A 21549-nucleotide genomic window follows, 5' to 3' on the forward strand; every position below is an offset into this window, starting at 1 on the left:
ATTTCGTAATGATGTGAGATACTGTGTGTGAACTATGTGACTGTTGGACAGAAAACAACTACAAATCACTCCAGTTTAAATAATAGTTTACTTTCAGAAAAACAAAATCACATTGGGCCGAAATACATAATAGTAAATAAATAATATGTCACAAATTGTAACAAAAATATACCAATACTTCCATAAAGCTGGAAAACACAAACTGGAACTTCATTGAGTTCTTAATAAAATAAAATATTTTCCTTTTATAAAACAAAGGGAAACATTGCAGGGATGTCACTGTTCTGGAAATTTGTCCACGAGCTTCCCAAAAAGGACGGGAACCGCTCAGTTTTGGCCACAGTTTCCTCGAGCATTTTCCTCACTCCGGCAGACTCCGCTTTCAAAAAGTCAAGGAGTGTATCGTGCTTCCTTTTTTTTCTGGGTGATTTGGGGTTTGGCGCCGGATTAGAAGATGCCAACGACGTGCCCGTCGGTGTGGATGGCGTGGTAGCTGTGATGGTGGCCAGCTCTTCCACGGGACGTTCTACATTGGCCTTTAGGTTGGGTGGAAAAAACAAGAATTACTTAATGCTTGTGTATTGCACAAAAACAACTGTGTATAGGATGCTCAACAAGTTGATATGAGACAGGAAATTATAGGATGTGTTCTGGATAATTATTTGATAGTGAATAGATACACAAAATTGACATGTTATTCTTATGGCTGTAAGAGCCTTCTATTGGCCAGCATCACATATGCTTTAGAATTGACTCCACATTTGGACAACATTTTGAGAAGGTAATTAGTTTACTTAATATGTGTTTACAGAGAAGGCAGTGGACTGTGTGATAGTAATTTGTTTCAACTGTATTTCCACGTGAAATTCGGAAACATTACTCATAATGCATGATGAAAACTAATGCATTCTGATCTCACATGAAATAATCATATTGTAAATAAAACACGACACCCGAAATTGTGTGCAGTAAACAAGCGCGTATGTCCAGAACGTTATTCTGACTATGCTCCTTTAGCGACTGGCCATGTAGATAATAATGTAAAAGCACGACTCGTTTAAGATACAAACAGGGATGGGCTGAACCGTGATTTTCTGCACAGTTATCCTACTTTAGAGTTTGTAGCGTGAAGATTATTTTTTGGCAGCTCCCTTGGTAGATTTGTGCACTTCGTAAAGTAGCGATTTTGCAATGTTCATGTTTTAACGCGAAAATACGATTTTCTATTGCATTTACGTCTAACTAAGATATCTCAATACATTTTGTTGCAAATACATGCGTGGTTGTGGAAAACTACTTACATTTGTGCGGTTCCTTTCCGGGCATGTTTGTTGATATTGAGAATTCGCAAAGACTTCTGGGTAGTCACTTCGCCGCCAAGTGAGGTAGGGAGCCCCCTCGGTCTTGAAGTGGTTACGAGATGGTTTGAGGTCACTTCTGCCTCGGACTTGAAGTATCGGGACACACCCCATTTTCACGTGAACGCGCAAACCGAGTGACTAGGGCACATAGCGAGTGAAAGTGCGAAGAATGGGACTCAGCCAAAACCTCAAGGTTGAAAGAAAATGTATTTTGAATGTATTGTATCATTTCCAATCAACACATTGCAAATACTGCACTTTGATGTTATTTCTTAAAGGGATTCGATGGTTTCGTTGAACCACAATTTCAAATATCTTTTTCTCTTCATGGACATGACAAAAGATCAATTTTAACATTCCCGATCGCCTTCCCTCAGCGAACCATCCGACGGCGGCCCGGCACTCACCAACGTGTCCCTGAAAACGGTACTACGCCACATGGAGACCACGCCCAAGATCCCCCTCTACGCTATGTGCGGGGCCCGCAAGTGGAGCAGCGGCCTGGCCCGCAAGGCCCCCGGGCGGCCCTTCAGCAGGGGCCACCTGCACGACTTTGTCCTCCTCAACGTGGATTTAACGCAGAACGTGCAGTATGACCTCAACAGGTAAATGCCAGAGGGCGGAGTGGATGACTTGCAGGGTTTGTACGGGCGCTTGAAATCCGGGAAAACGCTCGAACTTTAATGCAGTGTTTTTAAGGTCAGGAAGATGCATGATTTTTTGGTGAAGTGCTTGAAAACACTTGAAATTTTTGCAATGTTTCTCTGCAGTCTGAATCAACAGGGAAAGCATGCTACATTTTCTGACTTTCCTAGTTTTCCTTTCCTAGTTCCTTTTGTAGTGCCTGTTAGTCCGGTGCGCCTTATGTATGTTAAACAAAGAAAAATAATCAAATAATGAGGTCGGCTTAAAAATGACGCTGACGCGGCAGCTGAAATTGAAATAGTTAGGACAAGTGCATCAGAACAAGATGCCGTTATCGAGGGCTGTCTGTGGTGAAGATAACAGAAACAGATAAGTTTGATACAACATGAACCAAACAGAGACAGCAAAAAACACTAATAACACGGGACACAGAAACTCAGTTTCATTTTGTATGCCCCATTCGCAGGGTTGGGTAGGGTTACCGTATTTTCCGCACTATAAGGCGCACCTAAAAGCCTTTATTTTTTTCAAAAGCTGACCATGCGCCTTATAATACAGTGCGCCTTATTTATGGATCAATATTACCGTATTTTCCGCACTATAAGGCGCACCTAAAAGCCTTTATTTTTTTCAAAAGCTGACCATGCGCCTTATAATACAGTGCGCCTTATATATGGATCAATATTAAGTCGTAAAGCCTTGCAACTAAAGCAAGCAGCCGCCGACTCGATTTTCCCCCGAAGGCGAAGTCGTCCGCGGTGTATGCTGGGATTTATATACCGGCGTTTCATTGGCTAACCAATGTGTCAATCATCATTTGAATCAGTCACTATTGGCTAAAGTTATTCGGAGGTAAAGGGGCGGATCCTTTTTTATCATTTACAGGCTCGCATAGGCTAAGGGGGCGAAACAAAGCCTGCAATTGGCCGAAAAAGATGAATGTGAATCACACGTTGGGTTGCACTACGGCATTTACTATTCTGTATTTGTAAATATTTTGCTCTCCTGGATTTACTACACTCACGGTTGAAAGAAGACCATGGTTGCGTATCATGATTGAACGTGATGGCTGCAAGAGAACTTAGGTGAGCTATGCGGCTTTATATTTTCCCGGTATCTTGTTTTAGAACGATCTTGATGTTTCTGTGATAAGTCTATTTTTAAAATAAATTCAATTCAAAGTGTTTATTGTCATATGCACAGTAAAGAACCCCGTTTCCTTGCACAATCAAATTCTTACTTTGCTGACCACACAGTTGCCAGCAAAAAATAAAATGGAAACTAAGAAATGTTTGTTTGGTGAAATTGTACGGACACCGCATCCGCACGTGTCTGAGACACGTATTTGCTTCTTTGCAAGCTTTGGGAATGTTAAGGGGGAAAGAAGTTTGACTGAACCATCTGACTGTTTTGTCGACGTTCCCATTGTAGCGCCTTATAATCCGGTGCGCCTTATGTATGGAAAATATAGGAACAAAAACTATTTTTGGGGGGTGCGCCCTATAACCCGGTGCGCCTTATAGTGCGGAAAATACGGTACTTTGATTAATTGGAAAATTTGCCTTGAAAGTGCTTAAAAATGTAATTGGCGTCCATTTGGCTCATTATCTTTTATTTGGCAGGTACAGTTGTGAGGAGGTGGACTTCAATCTTCGGGTGAACAGCAGCGGACTCCTGCTGTGTCGGTTTAACAACTTCAGTCTGATGAAGAAGTATATTCCCGTCGGGGGAAACCAAGACTACACGGTCAAACCCAAACTTGTGGTGAGTGCCTTGAAATGAAGGCCTTGAAGCTGGGGTCTTACTGAGAGTATTTGTATATGTTTATCGGGGACACAAACCCCTAAAAAATGCCAGAATCTGCTGTTTTAGTACCCTTACTGTATTTTCGCCCAAAATGAACTGCCCTCGTGTGGCCGTGACCCATTATCCCCAATCCCATGTTGCTGTGAGCAGGGGCCAATTCGTTCCGGGAGTAGATTTGTAAACTGAAAAATTTGTAAGTAGAGGCGCCTTTCCAAGAAATGCAAAAGCATACCTGTCAACCTGTACGGTTTTGCCGTACAAAGAACGTTTATTCTGCATTTTAAGACGTGTACGACGTACGAGAAAATTTGTACGGAAAAACGCGAATTTGTCAATGATGGTTACCATCCGGTATACACCGACTATCACCAAACGGCAAATCAATCAAGTCACACTGTCGCGAGGGAGGAGCGAACCAGAACGGAGGCAGGAGGCAGGAAGGGAGAAGTCATTTGCGTTGACAATCATAACTTTTATTTAACAAAATAAAAGTCGTCCAAAACTCTGGGACAAAACAGAACAAAAACATTCTTACACTCAGAATGGGCAAGTACAGGTTTCCTCCGACTCAAACTAAACAGGACAGGGCATAACAGAACGGAAAATGTGTAATGAGCCAGCCCCCGCAATACCCACAACCCAACCTTAAGTAGCACACATGCAAATTAGCTGATTTACTACAGCCGGTGCCGAGGGGGCGGGGCCAGCCGGTCGCCATGGCGACCAAGCTGGACAGGACACAAACGAGTTCGCCGCGGTAGCATCAATCTCTGTATCGTTTTTTTTCGTTGCAAACGAAGCGAGCGGTTTGATGCTACTGTGCGTATTCGTCTGAGTCCTGGGGATTTCCCATCATGCATCATTCGGTGGTAGTTGTGTAGTGAAAGGAAGTCCGTCTCTTTTTAGAGAACCGGCTTTTTCGTCTCAACTCATTTTAGAGAGCCGGCTGTCAAACGGCTCACTTGCTTTGATGCATTATATTACGAATTATTATGTTGTGTAAAGAAGTTAAGAAAAAAAGGAAGTATTAAAGGAGAAAATGAAAAAAGACAGGTTTGTGGTTATCTCTTCAATCAGTATATTTCCAACAATAATTTAATGCAGAAAATGAATTCATAATTTGAGTAAGAAAATGTATTATTCTACTAAAATATATTTGCGTGTGTTTTTTCCTTCTACAGTGAACGTCCAAGCGACTTCATTTTTGAACTTTTTTTAATAATAAACCTCATTCATGTCGAGCAACTCAGTATCTCACAACAAAATGGTGATTAACAATATATATGATATAACGAAACACACGTACAATATAACATGTTAAATTACATAAATAAACACGTTTGAAAAAAAAAATATGGTGTAAGATTATTTTGTATTTTGTAAGGGAAAATACGACAGTTTGTAAGGGCATGGAGCCCTGGAGCTTGACAGGTATGTAAAAGTATGTTTTTTTATTTAAATAAATCATAAAAAAACATCAGAACATGAAACAAATACATGTTAAAATTACAATACCATACAAAAAAACTTAAAACGAGAGGCACGCAATGTAAAAAATCAAAGAATAAACGAAATAATATCGAGGTCCGTAAAAATGGCGGTTGCCTTCGCGCAAATTATTGTGTCGGTCACCGTGTCACCGGTAATTTATTAACCCTTAATCCACAGAAGTAACAACCTCTTCATCTCATCGTTCACAGGCGAATTTTTCTTTGAAACGACCGATACGCCTTTGTAAGGAGCCGTACATTTTAGCGTTAGCTTCTGTTTAGCAATCGTGGCGAATCGTAGATGTATTACGGATATTTTGGTGACATCACAAATACGCATCCCCTTTTCATCCTGCTGAATTATTTCCTGCTTTGTTGCAATGTCCAGAAAAACTGTCAGGACCCACACGCGTAACGTGACTCAAAGTTTATTGGGGAAAAAAGATACGAGCGCACACTTGATCCGGAGATCGTAGGTCGCGGGAGAAGGTTGTTCAGCCGCAGAAGTGGCGAGCGCCGACGGTGTCGCGAATGGAAAAAGTCAAAATCAAACAGATCATGGCGGGAGAAAAACAAGAGCAAAAACTATTGCAAAAACACAAGAAAAACAGAGATTCGCAGAAGGACCGACAAAAGGCAACTATCAGGACAGCGTTTAAATACTGACAGGGAGCCAATCCGTCAACACCTTCAGCTGGCGTCCAAGGGCGGGGCCAATTGGGCGCCATGGCAACCGTGAAAGAAGCTGGCGCCGGAAGTGGACACAAAGAGGAAGTGGGCACAAAGAATAAGCGGTAGACACAAGAGCATGCCGGCGCTCACGCACACGATTCGGGTTGCCAGATACAGTATCCTGAAAAAAGATTCGTACCTCGAGGTCATTTTTTTACACTCAATTTGCTCGTAACCTAAAAAATTTGTATGTAGAGACCAGTGTTCCCTCAGCGCACAAGAAAATCTAGCCAGCGCACAAAAATGAGGGCTCAAAATTAAAAAATAGGAAGCGACTTAAGTCAAAGTTACAGTGCATGAAGGTAAAAATACAAGGGTTCCCCTGACGTTGTCTTCTAAATGCGGTATTTTGAAGTCAAGGTCGAAGTAGAACAAAGTTGAGTAAAGTCAGTAGAGTTTTTCGAGAACGGGCTTCTTCGGCTCGGCTCACTAAAAGGAACCGGCTCCTTCGGGTTCTAAACGGCTCTTCGGGTTGTTTTTACTTCTTTAATCCCAACATGACCAAATATTATGTAAAATTATGCACAAAATGACTTCAAGGAAAGGGGGAATAGAACAAAAAAGAAAAAAAATACCAAAATGAAAAAGTAGTGAAAAGCTGAGAAAAAAAGAAACAAAAGGAAGAGAAAAAAAGAAGAAAAAATTTAGAAAAGCCAGAAAAAAAGAAAAGAAAGAAACGTAGGAAAAAAAGTAAATAGAGAAAAAAAAGAAAAAAGTAACAGCTCGGAAAAAATAAACATAATTAAAAATTGTTTAAAGGAATTAAAAAAAAAAAGGAAAACAAAAACCGAAAAAAGAAGAAAAAGTTTGTGTTGCATTCAAATCATTTCCAATTATATCAAGTGAATCGTGTTGCCAACATTGTACTTCCACTAAAAAATGTGATTAAGTACAGTTCTCTATCTTACAACCGACTAAATAAGCCCCCAAAAATGTTAGTATTATGCGACAAAATATATCAGTAAATAAAAAGAAATGGATATCTTGTGAAAGAACTGTAAGAACAAAGGACGTTTGTAGGCCGTACAACCTTTGCAATAGTACATGAGTCAATTCATTCAAAAGAGAAAAATCATTTTGCATTGCCGGAAACTCAGCAAAATGTAACTTGATATCAAGTTTTGGACATGTTTGATAATGAATCATCTTGCCACACTTGGGATTATGGTGGCTCACTGTTGTTTCAAGCGTTGCTCACCGACTTTGTGTGAACGCTCAGACCCCTGGAAAATTACAGGGAACATTGGTAGAGATGTTTGTAAGTAAAGGTATGACTTTGCTTATCACATTCCCCTTGCTTTCTCTTTCCAGGAGATAGAAAACCCGGCCCCCATAAGCCCTTCGCAGTACGTGTGCGCCCCGGACAGCGAGCAGACCCTATTGGACGCTCCAGCCCAGTTCCTCCTGGAGAGGTTCCTGCAAAGCTGCAGCCACCGACTGTTCCCAAAAGCCATTCAGAACCCCAAAAACCCGGTCCTGTCCATCGACAGCTACCTCAACATTAGCCCGGAGGTAAGTCAGATCACTGTGTCCTCTCCACCACGAGCAGCAGTAAGCATTTCTTTTTAGAAATACTTCAAAATAGAACTATTCTGTCACAAGCCAGAAACGGAGACAGGACCCAATAGCGTTAGTTTTACTCAGTTTTTATTGAGAAAGAGAGCAGAGCTTGCTTCCACGATCCGAAGATTGTCGGTCACAGGTAGCTGATGGCAGTGTTAGGAAATAAATATTAAAAATGTATCGTTTACCAAATTGTTCAACAATGCATGCTCGTTTCTTTTTGTGAAAAGACGAACGAGAGACCGGCATTTCCACACGGGGGCAGATTTAATTTCTCAAATAATAAACTAAGTGAATTCCATCGAATTAGCCGAATTAGTCTTCGTCGAGCCTCCTCTCTCGACTGTCCCTCTCGTTCTCCGATCTTCTGAAGTTCTTCTCTCGACCCACGTCTCTCCCAAGCTGGCGTGCCGGCTTCTCCCATGGGCGGGCCAGGAACGCCCATGTGGGCTCCACCTCCTTGCCTCGATGTCTGGACCCCGAGCGATTATCAAATCAGTGCCTGGCTTCCTGTGTCTGGCCTTCTCCGTCAGAGTCCTGTTATCAACAGAACTAAACAAAACATTCGCATTCGGACCGCCATGACCTGTCATTGTCTGTGAAAAATCTTCATTGCATTCAATAAATGTAACTTGTATGAAATCCTTTATAGCAAAATGTATAAAATCCTTCAGCAGGAACGCGGAAGTGGCACTTCCGTGTCGGGCGAGGGTAGTCGTAGGCAGCGGGAAAACAGGTCGATGGCCGGGACGGAGGAGCAAGGGCAGTAACGAGTCCAGAAAAGAGGTCGGCAACAGGTATCAGACAGGTAACAGGGCAAAGCAGGTCGATGGCCGGGAGGGAGGAGCAAGGCAAAAACGAGTCCAGAAACAGGTCGACAACAGGTATCAGGCAGGAAAAAACAGGGGAGGAGAATCTCGGATAGTACAAAGCTTGCCTAGCTGAGAGCATAGGTTCGCAGACGGTCTGACAGCTTCTTCTTGGACGACGGGGGTTTAAAAAGAGTCAGGGAGCCAATCAGCGCCAACGGGGCAGTCGCAGGTGCCCCGAATCAGCAATCATGATATATTCAGCCAAGAATATGCTAATGTTTTTAAGATATGACGATATTAAATCGTAAAACAGGAATTTGGATCCAAAGAAAAATGAAAGGCTCATTTGAAGATAACTTAAACGTATATAGGGTCTATTTTATTCTGCTTGGGCAGTCCCTGTCCTGGATTTAGCAAATATTTTTAATACCGCCACCGCCTTAAAAAAATACAGTAGCACTACTTCGGAACCTAGCTTCACTTTGTGCACTAACATCACATTAGAAGTCAATGCTAATTAATTTAGCTGCTGTACAAGTCACAATTGTAAACTAGCATTGTCTATGTGGCTGTTGGCCGCTAATGTTTCTTGCATTAATGCATAATAGTAATTGTTGCAAAATGTGATTTTCATAAATCACTACTCAATCATTCGTAAGTTGAATTTGTTCGTAAGTTGCTTCAGTGCTATAGTTTGTATGTTTAAGGCTTGTATAAGCAACCTGTGTTGTTTTGTACTAAAAAATAAACATTTCATGAAATAATATTCTCTATAAAGAGAAATAAAGTTGAGTTTAACCTACTTTTGGAAGATGAGCTTCAAGAGTTAGGCGACTTCCTCCTCCGTGTTAAAAAGTGAGCGAAAAAAAGCGATCCAACCATTTTCTCAACCGCATCAAGCTTTCTTATTCCACTTTCATTTCTTTTCACTTTACACCAACTAATATGAATAGATGCTCGAGATATTAAACAATTAAAAACATCAAAGTTCTTAGCGCGCTGGAGATACAGTATAGAATGTTTACACACAAACTGGGAAGAGGAAGCGGATTTCTTCTTCCAGGTGGATGCTGGGTGAGCTCTCACAGCGCCACACTCCAGTAGTGGCGGAAAGAAGCACTACAGTACTGTCCTGTTCTCGGAAAAAGGTGCATACAATACAAAATCTAACTCACAGCAATGTCCTGATATTTTTCGACTTAGGAAAAAAATGTTCGTATCTACCGTTTTTCTTACGTTGAATGGTCGTAAGTAGGGGGAGCATCTGTAGACGTATTTCTAATAATGTCTGTTTTTTTTCCTTTTAGTAAAGTGTGAAAGGAAAACGCTCAGAAAAGTGCTTATAATTCATGTAAAGTTTTAAAAATACTGATCAAATTGAGATTGTCACGGTTGCCGTGGCGCCCAACTGGCTTTGCCATGTGGCGCCGGCTTCTGTCATGGTTGTCGTAGTGTCGTTGGCATCTCTGGCAAGCCTTTTCTGAAGTCCTCCAGCCTTCCCCTCTCAGCCCACGCCTCTCCGCAAGATGGTGTGCCAGCTCCTCCCATGGGCGTGCCAATGAAGCCCAACCGGGCGTCGGGATGTCTGGAAAACTCAAAAACAACACCTTGTTCTCAAAACATCGCCTGCCGTCCTCCGTCAGAGTCCTGTTATCAACAGAACTAGATGAACTATTCTGCACTCGGAACGGCGCGACCTGTCATTGAACTATAGCCTACTTGGTGAAAATCTTCATTGCACTCAATAAATGTAACTTGTATTCAATCGTATAAAATCTTTTATAGTCAACTGTATAAAATCCTTCAAGGGATACCAAAATGTCTATTTGGTAAAGGAAGGTGGAGCTCTCTCGTTTCGACAGTGATCAATTTCCACCTCGTATGTCAAGTGACAAATAAGCAGCTGCCCCAAGTGAAAGTCAGCTTCACCAGGTTCGCCTCACATTTGAAGTGACGTGATCGCAACATTGTTCTCCCGAAAGCTTTTCTGCAGTTTCAATTTTTTCCTTCAGCTGAATCTTCAGAAAAATTAGCAGTGCCGACAATTCCCTGCTTAAAGTTAAAACATTGTAAACGCTTTATCGATTCATTGATAAATGAATCAAATACCGTAAATTCCGGACTATAGAGCGCACCTGATTATAAGCCGCACCCACCACATTTTATGAGGATAACCGCTTTTGTACTTACACAAGGCGCACCTGCATATAAGCCGCATGCGCCCACATTAAACATGTAACACAATCACAAATTTAACCCAAACCCAACTTTGAGACCCGCAATTGTAACTGATTATAAATTACACAGTCCAAAACCCACAGCCGGCGAAATGAACGGAAAATGATAACTGTACTTAAGGTTTGATGCAGACCTGCAGAGTCCGGGTCCCGTTGAAAATAATCCAAGGAAAAAAAATGCATATTTCCAAAGGTAAGGATGGGAAAAATATATATCCACTATTGTCCGCTGCGTCCACAAACACGTCTCACCTTTACTCCACTTCCCTTCAGCCCCTGTTGTTTTCGCCCCTTCTTTTTGATTCGCCCGTGGAAAACATATCAGAATAAGTCTCTAAAATAAATACATTACAAAAATATACAGTTGCAAATACATATTATACATGGTTACACATATTTACAAAGAAAGACGGTACACCGAGAGAGTTTTCAAAGCTTTAATAATAATAATAATAATATAGCTCTGGGCAGCACGGCGGCGCAGTGGTTAGCGCTTGTGCGGCACAGTTCATGTCATGGGAACCTGTCGTGGGTTCAAATCCAGCTCCAGACTTCCTGGAGTTTGTATGTTCTCCCCGTGCTTGCGTGGGTTTCCTCCGGGAACTCCGGTTTCCTCCCACATTCCAAAAACATGCATTTCAGGTGAATTGGTCGGTCCAAATTGTCCCTAGGTGTGAATGAGCGAGCGAGTTGTCTGTCCCCGTGTGCCCTGGGATTGGCTGGCAACCAGTTCAGGGTGTCCCCTGGGATGGGCTCCAGCCCCCCCGCGACCCTAATGAGGATAAGCGGTACGGCTAATGAGATGAGATAATATAGCTTTGACAGGGCAGTTAATGGTAGCAACACTCGAGCGCCGCTAGCAGCCGTTAGAAAAATGACATAAATTGGCCGCATCACTGAATAAGCCGCAGGGTTGAACGTTAGGGAAAAAAGTAGCGGCTTATAGTCCGGAATTTACGGTAATCTTGTTGTTTTTACTAGAATGTCACCACTGCATCCGTTGAACTGAACTAACCAATCCGGTCCGCACGTGTGTTTGTGTGTGTTAGATATCCGTGTGCTACGTCAATTCCCGTCCACACTCCATCAACCTGAACCACCAAGGCCTTGTGTTCAGCGGCCTGCTGCTGTACCTCTGCGATTCTTTTGTGGTCTCCGGACTCCTCAAGAAGTTCCGCTTCCTCAAAGGTGAACTCCATTAAACCTCCATTTTGTCAAAAGTATGTGGACGAGACTGATGGGCAAGAACGGTTCTATTAATTCAATGAATAGAATAGAATATACCTTTATTGTCATTGTTACAAAATGGGTTAACATATTGTGACAACGAAATTGGGCATGACACTCCAGTTTTACACATTCACAGTGAGGTATGATCCAAGAAGATCAATGTGTTGGTCATTTTGTTTACACAGAAAACAATTGCTTTTAAAGAGCTGTAAATTGAGTGTCGCTGGAAAATAACCTCTGATTTAAAAAAAAAAACTCAGATTTATGACTTGATAACATTCTAAAGCGGCGTTGTCGAACTCATTTGAGCTTTGGGGTACATGGTCGAAAAATCATTGGACTAGTAAATGAATGGAAAAAGAGCGCCTTAGCTGGAGGGTTGGGGTCTTTTTGGAGGCTCACAATTGAATTATAAACGGATTGGAGCAGGGGTGTCAAACTCATTTAAGCTCGGGGGCCACACGATAGAACAAACATAAAAGCCGTGTGCGCCCGCATTTAAACTTGTGACACGATCACAAGTTTAACTCAGATCAGGCTGTACGTTCCACGATTGTGATTTTGTAGAGTTTTATTGTTCTGTATTCTTTATCAATTGACCATTATCTGTCGAATCACAATTCACAACAAAGCCATCAGGCTGAGACACTTGCTCCCAGCCAAGAGGCTGAGTCAAGGTCCTAACCTCCTAAGAACGCAAACCAAAAAGGGGGGGGGATTTTTTAAGGGTTATTGTTCTATCTTCTATATTCATTATCCATTACCCGTTATCGGTCAGTTCATAATGCGCTACAAAGCTTAGGGGCCAGGACTTTTACTCTCAACCAAAAGGCCAAGCTAAGGTCCTAGCCCTAAAGCCTTGCTGCGATCATTGCGAATGCGAGAACCACAATTGCCATCCAAAAGTCAATATTACACAATCCTAGAACCACAGTTGGCATCATGAATGGAAAATGATACCCGTAATTAACGTATGATGCAGACTTGTAAAGTCCGGGTCCCGTTGAAAGTAATCCAAGGAAACAAAATGTATATTTCCAAAGTTAAGGTTGGGAAAAATATATATCCACTATTGTCCGCTGCGACAACAGACAGATCTATCGGTAACTCAGCTTCACCCCACTTCCCATCAGCCCGCGTTTGCTCCGCCCCTTCTTTTTGATTCGCCCGTAGAACACATAACCGAATAAATCTCTAAAATAAATACATTACAAAAATATACAGTCGCAAATTCATATACATGGTTACACATATTTACGAAGAAAGACGGTACACCGAGAGAGTTTTCAAAGCTTTAATAATAATAATATAACTTTCATCCCAAATAGTGCCTTTGAAAGGTACCAACACGCTACTAGGATCACGCTCTCAATGCATCAAACGTGCCTGTCAAAAACATTCTGTCGGGGGCCAGACTAGTAGATTAAAGAGAAAGAAAAAGAGAGATGAAGAAATAAGAGAAAGAGGAAGGGAAAAGAAGAGAGAGGGCGGGAGAAAGAAAGAGAGAGACGGAGAGAGCGTGAGAAACAAAAGAGATAAAAAGAGAAGTCGTGAGAGAGGGAAAGAAAGGGAGAGGAAGAAAGAAATCCAAAGAGAAATGGAAAGACAGAAGGAGAGAAAAGAGAAAAGAAAGCGCAAAGGGTAGGAAGAGAGAAAGAGAAAAGAGAGAAAAGGAAAAAAATGAAGTTGGAGCAAAAGAAGTTAAAAAGACACAGAGAGAAAGAGACAAAGAGCAACAAAGGAAGATAAAAATACACCCTTTCATAGCCTAAGACCAGGGTTGGGTATGGTTACTTTAACTTAATTACTTTCTATTACTTTTGGATTACTCCAATACCAAACATGCTAATAAAAGACAAAAGAAACTAAATATGAATAAAATGATGACTCACAACATGTGGTAAGCTTTATCTACTGGCTTTGATCTCTTTGAGCCTCTTGTTCAGCTACATGGCGTCTCAGAACCTTTTTTAAAAGCACGTGTTTCCTTACTTGCGTCCGTTGCCCAATCAACCTGCAGTCTTCGTGAAGGACAATACTCCATGTCACACAGCAAAACAGGTAAAGAGTGTCCTTGAAGGTGAGAACATTGAATCAATGCCATGGCCTGCCCCAAGTCCTGATCAAAACCCAATAGAGAACCTCTTGAAAATCCTTGGTGACAAATTTATGGTCAAACCCAATATAATAACTAAACTGTGGAGGAGGCTGGAAGAAGAATGGACCAAAATCACACCAGAGCAGTGTAAGAGACTAGTACTATTCTATGGCTGCAGTTGTGCCAAGTACAGTGGCTAGTACACAGGGTTGGGTAGGGTTACTTTAACTGGATTACTTTCAATTACTTTTGAATGACTCCAATACCAAATATGCTAATAAAAGAAAAAAGAAACTAAATATGAATAAAATCATTAAATTTTGTGCAGGCTTGGGGAGTAACGGAATACATGGAACGGCAAAAATGATGTTGGCAAGCTCATCTCATCTCATTAGCTGCACCGCTTATCCTCAGTAGGGTCACGGGGGTGGTGGAGCCCATCCCAGGAATCATCGGGCAGTGGGCAGGGGACACCCTGAACTGGTTGCCAGCCAATCGCAGGGCACACGGGGACAGACAACTCGCTCGCTCATTTACACCTAGGGACAATTTGGACCGGCCAATTCACCTGAAATGCATGTTTTTGGAATGTGGGAGGAAACCGGAGTGCCCGGAGGAAACCCACGCAAGCACGGGGAGAACATACAAACTCCGCACAGGAAGTCTGGTAGCTGGATTTGAACCCACACAGGAGGTTCCCAAGACATTGGAACTGTGCCGCACACGTGCTAACCACTGCGCTACCGTGCTGCCCATGTTGGCAAGCTGTTTGGATTTATTTTCATTTTGTGTCTGTCGCATTTTATTTTAGTTTTGCCGGAGATCAAAGAGATCAAAGCCAGGAGAGAAAGCTTACCACATGTTTTGAGTCATCATTTTATTCATATTTAGTTTCTTTTGTCTTTTACTAGCATATTTGGTATTGGGGTAATCCAAAAGTGAATGAAAGTAATCAAGTTAAAGTAACCCTACCCAACCCTGCCTGTACACTTCTTCAAAGAGATCAAAGCCAGGAGAGAAAGCTTACCACGTGTTGTGAGTCATAATTTTATTCATATTTAGTTTATTTTGTCTTTTAATAGCATATTTGGTATTGGGGTAATCCAAAAGTGAATGAAAGTAATCAAGTTAAAGTAACCCTACCCAACCCTGCCTGTACACTTCTTCAAAGAGATCAAAGCCAGGAGAGAAATCTTACCACGTGTTGTGAGTCATCATTTTATTCATATTTAGTTTCTTTTGTCTTTTACTAGCATATTTGGTATTGGGGTAATCCAAAAGTGAATGAAAGTAATCAGGTTAAAGTAACCCTACCCAACCCTGCCTGTACACTTCTTCAAAGAGATCAAAGCCAGGAGAGAAAGCTTACCACGTGTTGTGAGTCATCATTTTACGGACAACAATAACGAAGTGTTTCCGCATCCAACAGGCGCAACCCTGTGCGTGATCTGCCAGGACCGCAGTTCCTTACGTCAGACCATCGTACGACTGGAACTGGAGGACGAATGGCAATTCCGACTTCGCGACGAGTTCCAGACGGCCAACTGCAGCGAAGACCGCCCGCTCTACTTTCTCACCGGACGCCATGTTTGAAAAATACAAAAAGAAAAAGCCAACCGGGACACCGACGGACCACGTTCGTACGTCGACTTTTCATCCTAAGCACGGAGCGTCTATTTACGGACGTACGTGTTCATCTCAGGGTTTTCGAAAGGGAAAATTAAAAAAAAAAATCAAGATTTATGAGAATGAGAGGGAAAGACGTTTTTCTCCCTGTGTTTACTTTCTTTTTGGCACCAAAGACATCCTGGAGCTGCACCTTTTTTTTTCGTCCTGCCTAACAACTCCACGAAAAACACTGCCTTCGATCGAACACACTGTATACAATGTGTTGTTTTTTTTGTTGATGTTTTTTGTTATTTTTGCCCGCTTATCAAAACAGCGAGAGAGAATGGGATGGATGCTCTCTTCACGACAGAGTTCCTGATTTTTTTGTCATCGATAGAGAATATTCTTGGATGTAAGGGGGAGACATTGCCCTAAAGCCCCTTTGGCATCCTGCACGTATGTTACATGTATTTATAAGACACGTTTAAGCATTCGTCAAGGCTTGTTTATTTGTATCGCCCTTAATCAAAAGGAGTCTCACAGATTATTGCAGATTATTACACCATCCCCTGATCTAAAACCTACATAACAGCAAGGAAAAAGTCAAAAACCTCAACATGACGAAAATGAAGAAACCTTGTAAAGTCATGTTTATTTGTATCGCCCTTAATCAACAGGAGTCTCAAAGGGCTGCACAGACCACAGATTATTGCAGATTATTACACCATCCCCTGATCTAAAACCTACATGACAGCAAGAAAAAATTCAAAAACCTCCACATGACTAAAATGAAGAAACCTTGTAAAGTCATGTTTATTTGTATCGCCCTTAATCAAAAGGAGTCTCAAAGGGCTGCACAGATCACAGATTATTGCAGATTATTACACCATCCCCTGATCTAAAACTTACATGACAGCAAGGAAAAACTCAAAAACCTCAACATGACTAAAATGAAGAAACCTTGTAAAGTCATGTTTATTTGTATCGCCCTTAATCAAAAAGAGTCTCAAAGGGCTGCACAGACCACAGATTATTGCAGATTATTACACCATCCCCTGATCTAAAACCTACATGACAGCAAGGAAAAATTCAAAAACCTCAACATGACTAAAATGAAGAAACCTTGTAAAGTCATGTTTATTTGTATCGCCCTTAATCAAAAGGAGTCTCAAAGGGCTGCACAGATCACAGATTATTGCAGATTATTACACCGTCCCCTGATCTAAAACCTACATGACAGCAAGGAAAAACTCAAAAACCTCAACATGACTAAAATGAAGAAACCTTGTAAAGTCATGTCTATTTGTGACGCCCTTAATCACAATGAGTCTCAAAGGGCTGCACAGACAGTAGTCTATTGCATACTACAGACTATTATGACACCATCCCCTGATCTGAAACCTACATGAGGGCAAGGAAAAACTCAAAAACCTCAACATGAGGAAAATTAAGAAACCTTGTAAAGTCATGTTTATTTGTATGGCCCTTAATCACGATGAGTCTCAAAGGGCTGCACAGACAGCAGTCTATTGCATACTACAGACTATCATTACACCTTCCCCTGATCTAAAACCTACATAACAGCAAGGAAAAAGTCAAAAAACTCAACATGAGGAAAATTAAGAAACCTTGTAAAGTCATGTTTATTTGTATGGCCCTTAATTACTATGAGTCTCAAAGGTCTGCATAGACAGCAGTCTATTGCATACTACAGACTATCATTACACCATCCCCTGATCTAAAACCTAGATGAGGGCAAGGAAAAAGTCAAAAACCTTAACATGACTAAAATTAAGAAACCTTGTAAAGTCATGTTTATTTGTGACGCCCTTAATCACGATGAGTCTCAAAGGGCTGCACAAACAGCAGTCTATTGCAAACTACAGACTATCATGACACCATCCCCTGATCTAAAACCTACATGAGGGCAAGGAAAAACTCAAAAACCTCAACATGAGGCAAATGACGAAACCTTGAGAAGCACATGAGGTAATCCCCCTTCCAGTATCACCAGGCTGCAATGGATGTTGAATAAACAAACAAGAACATTAAAAATAAAATATACGTTCATATAAGTTCTCGTAAGGTATTGTATTCAAAATCCTATTTAATGAAGACATGTCATACCAGGGGGTGTCCAAACTACAAACCCAAACCCCTGGCCCAATTGCAGAGGTGGTTAGGGGCTTCAAAAATTGGTATGGTCCCTAAATTATGTTACTTTTTACATTGAGTTTTTCTAGTTATGCAAAGGTATGAATAGGTTATTTTTAAATTATAACAATATTATTTTAACTTCACGTTCCTTTTTGGCTCTACATAATGGTCTTATTCGTAGACATTCAATTTTCAAAGGTTTTTTTTTTACTTTAATTTGTTTTTTATTCTTCTTATATTTAGTTTACTACAAGCACAGCAAAAAAACAAAAAAATTAAACCCATTGCCAGAAGATTTGGCTAATTTGAAGGATTATTGTACCCACTTTAATTTATTTATGTTGTTTTCTTATCTCACAAATGGTGCATTTGTTTTGGAAATCCCTCAATTTTACATATATTAATATATCATATTAATTTTGTTTTATTTTATTTTCAGTCTCTAAAATTAATCATTAGGAAAAAAACTAATTTTGGAGATACCTTTTTTTAGAATATGAAAATACAAAAAAGATATCAAAAACTAATTTGGGGATTTGTTGGATACGATAATTGTCTTTTTTATTAGAAAAATTAGAATGAAATTAGAATAAATAACGTTATTTTGATTAGGACAAGAATGTCATTGTATTTTTTTATTTTTTGCTGTGTATTTATCTTTGTTTTTTTAATTCCAAATCTAAAAATGAGACATTATGTAAGCTACGATAACCTTCGAGAGAAAACTCTTACACAGCAAAATGAACATTGACTCAAAATCATGTTAATTGGTGTTCAGTTTGTGTAAATTTCTTTGTTTTTATAGTGAACAGTGTAGATCAGGGGTCTCCGAACTTTTTTAAGCTGAGAGTTGCTCATTCGCACAAAGGGCACCCAGTTTCATATGCATTTCTAAAATAACTTATTATATTACTGCTATGTTGTTACAAATGTATAACAAGGTTAATTACAGGAAATAGGGTTTAATATTTATATTAATGAGTGGACATAAGTCAGGCCGTCCTTATCGGATGCTACTCGTACTTATCCTTTGTGAAAACGAACATACCTCACTCGAACGGCGAGAAATCGGGATGAAAAAGATTTGTTTTTAAATAAAATTTGGTTCGAGTGAGGTATGTTCGTTTTCTGTCGTAATACTAATAATGATTTTTTTCAGTTCATATATTCTTCGTGGCTTGTTCAAACAACGTGAGGTTTGAACAACCCTTCTCGACAATCTTAACAGTCAACCACTAAAAAATTGTTTCTAGAAAATCACAATGACCCAGAATAGGTCCACGGGCACCTCAGCTGTCTTTAGGGGGCACCTTGGTGCCCGCGGACTCCACGTTGGAGACCCTTAATGTAGATCAAGTAAAAAAAATAGCAGATAAAAAGTAAAAAATTGGCAAATAAAACCTAAAATGAAATTAACAGCCTGGACACCTCATTTTTGGTATACTTGTCTTCATTTCACATAGCCATAAAACATTTTATAAGACGCTAACGCTGTTGCTAGGCAGAATTTGTGATAACAGGGGACATGCGGGGGGCTTTGGATATTTATAACCAGTTCCATAAATCAATAACAAAAGATTTATCATTGGTTTATTTTCATATGAGTGGGCAGTCAGACAGTCCACTCAGTTTTCCATATACCGTGAAACCCGGACTATAGAGCGCACCTGATTATAAGCCGCACCCACTAATTTTTAAGTGATTTTCCACTTTTGTACTTACACAAGCCGCACCTGTGTAAAAGCCGCGTGCGCCCGCATTAAAACTTGTGACACGATCACAAGTTTAACCCAGATCAGGCTGTAAGTTCCACAATTGTGATTTTGTAGAGATTTATTGCTCTATGTTCTTTATCAATTGACCATTATCTGTCGAATCACAATTCACAACAAAGCCAATAGGCAGAGACACTTGCGCCCAGCCAAGAGGCTGAGTCAAGGTCCTAGCCTCCTAACAACACAATCCAAAAGTCAATAGTACACAATCCTAAAACCACAGTCGGCACCATGGATGGAAAATGATACCCGTAATTAACGTATGAATCAGACTTGTAAAGTCCGGGTCCCGTTGAAAGTAATCCAAGAAAACAAAATGTATATTTCCAAAGTTAAGGTTGGGAAAAATATATATCCACTATTGTCCGCTGCGACAACAGACAGATCTACCGGTAACTCAGCTTTACCCCACTTCCCATCAGCCCGCGTTTGCTCCGCCCCTTCTTTCTGATTCTTAACTTTTATACTCCAGCGCCGCTGGTGGCCGTTAGAAAAATTACATAAATTGGCCGCTTCACTGAATAAGCCGCAGGGCTGAACATTTGGGAAAAAAGTAGCGGCTTATAGTCCGGAATTTACGGTACTGTACTGTCCCTTTAAAACACCGCCTTGAGGTTCCCAATTGCCTTAAAGGAGAAGTGACGCTCAGGAGAAATCGGCAGTATATAATATAGAATGTCTCTTGAGCCCCATAAAAGAATCACCAGAAAAATAGACTACTGTACTGTTTAAAGTTTACATTATCATTAATATTGTTATTATTAATAATATATTCTATCATTCCCTTACTATACCCACTCGGGGTTACTGATGTTTTTTTTTTTTTATGTGTAACTTTACCCAATTTTGGTGTCTTTTTTTCTGTCAGCCTACCTAAAATGTGTCCTTAAGCGGGTGTATACGCTCACTTGTTATTTATTTCGAGCATTTTGAAGTTGGACTGATAATCACGTGAGGGAGAAACCGTTCAATTGCACGTACGCTAGCTAGCTCGGATGAGTGAACTTGCACTAATCAAGTTGCCAAAAACGGAATCGAATCCGCCCCTTGAAAATGATTGTGGCGATCGGAATTGTAGAAAAATAAAAAGATAGGTTCCACGTGAAAAGAATAATATGCAACTTGCTCAAACAATCTTCGCCGAGAACGAAGCAGCACGGCGGTAGCTTTTGGATCTACCTCATGTTGTCATAGCAGAGTCACGCTACGCTATGTTGTCCTTGTTTTGGTTTTCGCTGTTCTTAATGAATGAATGTAATAATAAGAAGAATAAAATGACTTTTGAAATGGTCTCCTTGCAATTATGTCGATGACTTGGCGTGTTGACAAAAAATTTTGGAAATAGAAGTCTCATCTCATTAGCTGCACCGCTTATCCTCAGTAGGGTCGCGGGGGTTCTGGAGCCCATCCCAGCAATCATCAGGCAGTGCCAATTAAAGTTCTCAACTTCTAGTTAGTCTTATTTTCTTATTATTGATTTGTGTTATATTCAAGCTTCTTCAGTGAATCGTTAGTAAAAGAAAAGTCCATAAACGGTAAAAGAATTCACCTAAAGTGTGTGTAGCCACCCTCTAGAATAACTATCTATCTATCTAGAGATTTACCTTGGTCATATCCCTCAAGAGGGGTGACCGAAAGCAAGACAAACACGTACAATGACAAAGAAAATTAAAGGGAAAAAATAACAAAAAAACACATAAAATGATTTGGACCATGGCGAACCCAAATGCCCAAACACCCAAACAAGTTAGGCACCTTGGCACCCAAGTTGGTCATGCTTTCGTCCCTCCAGATGAAACGGGACACAAGAGAGCGGCCATGTCACTCGGGTCAGGGTGACACAACACACTCTTTTGTTCAACAGCAGGGCCCGACAGCTTTCGCTGGTTTACCCCTGCTGCATCATACGGGTGCCCTGCCCATCCCTTAGAACGCGCCCAAACATCCCACTATCCTTTTACAACACCTCTCCACTCGTTCCTATCCCCAACAAGAGCTCTAGCTTCCACTAGATTTAGACCACTTTCCTGCAGTG

General features: G+C 40.8%; 1 protein-coding gene across 1 annotated transcript in view; it reads left to right on the top strand.

Annotated features, from left to right (window-relative positions):
- greb1l (GREB1 like retinoic acid receptor coactivator) overlaps window positions 1–20804 on the top strand; it is a 100892-nt gene extending 80088 nt beyond the window's left edge. Inside the window, exons 29-33 of the mRNA XM_088348140.1 lie at window positions 1739–1966; window positions 3629–3770; window positions 7346–7546; window positions 11696–11834; window positions 15404–20804. Coding sequence (XP_088204266.1) covers window positions 1739–1966; window positions 3629–3770; window positions 7346–7546; window positions 11696–11834; window positions 15404–15567 — 874 coding nt within the window. The 3' untranslated portion in view covers window positions 15568–20804. The remainder of the gene's footprint in view (window positions 1–1738; window positions 1967–3628; window positions 3771–7345; window positions 7547–11695; window positions 11835–15403) is intronic.
- Window positions 20805–21549: the final 745 nt, after the last annotated feature.

The sequence above is a fragment of the Urocampus carinirostris genome, chromosome 1 (genome assembly GCF_059441175.1).
Source record: "Urocampus carinirostris isolate Australia breed hairy pipefish chromosome 1, RoL_Ucar_1.0, whole genome shotgun sequence".
Lineage (NCBI taxonomy): Eukaryota > Metazoa > Chordata > Actinopteri > Syngnathiformes > Syngnathidae > Urocampus > Urocampus carinirostris.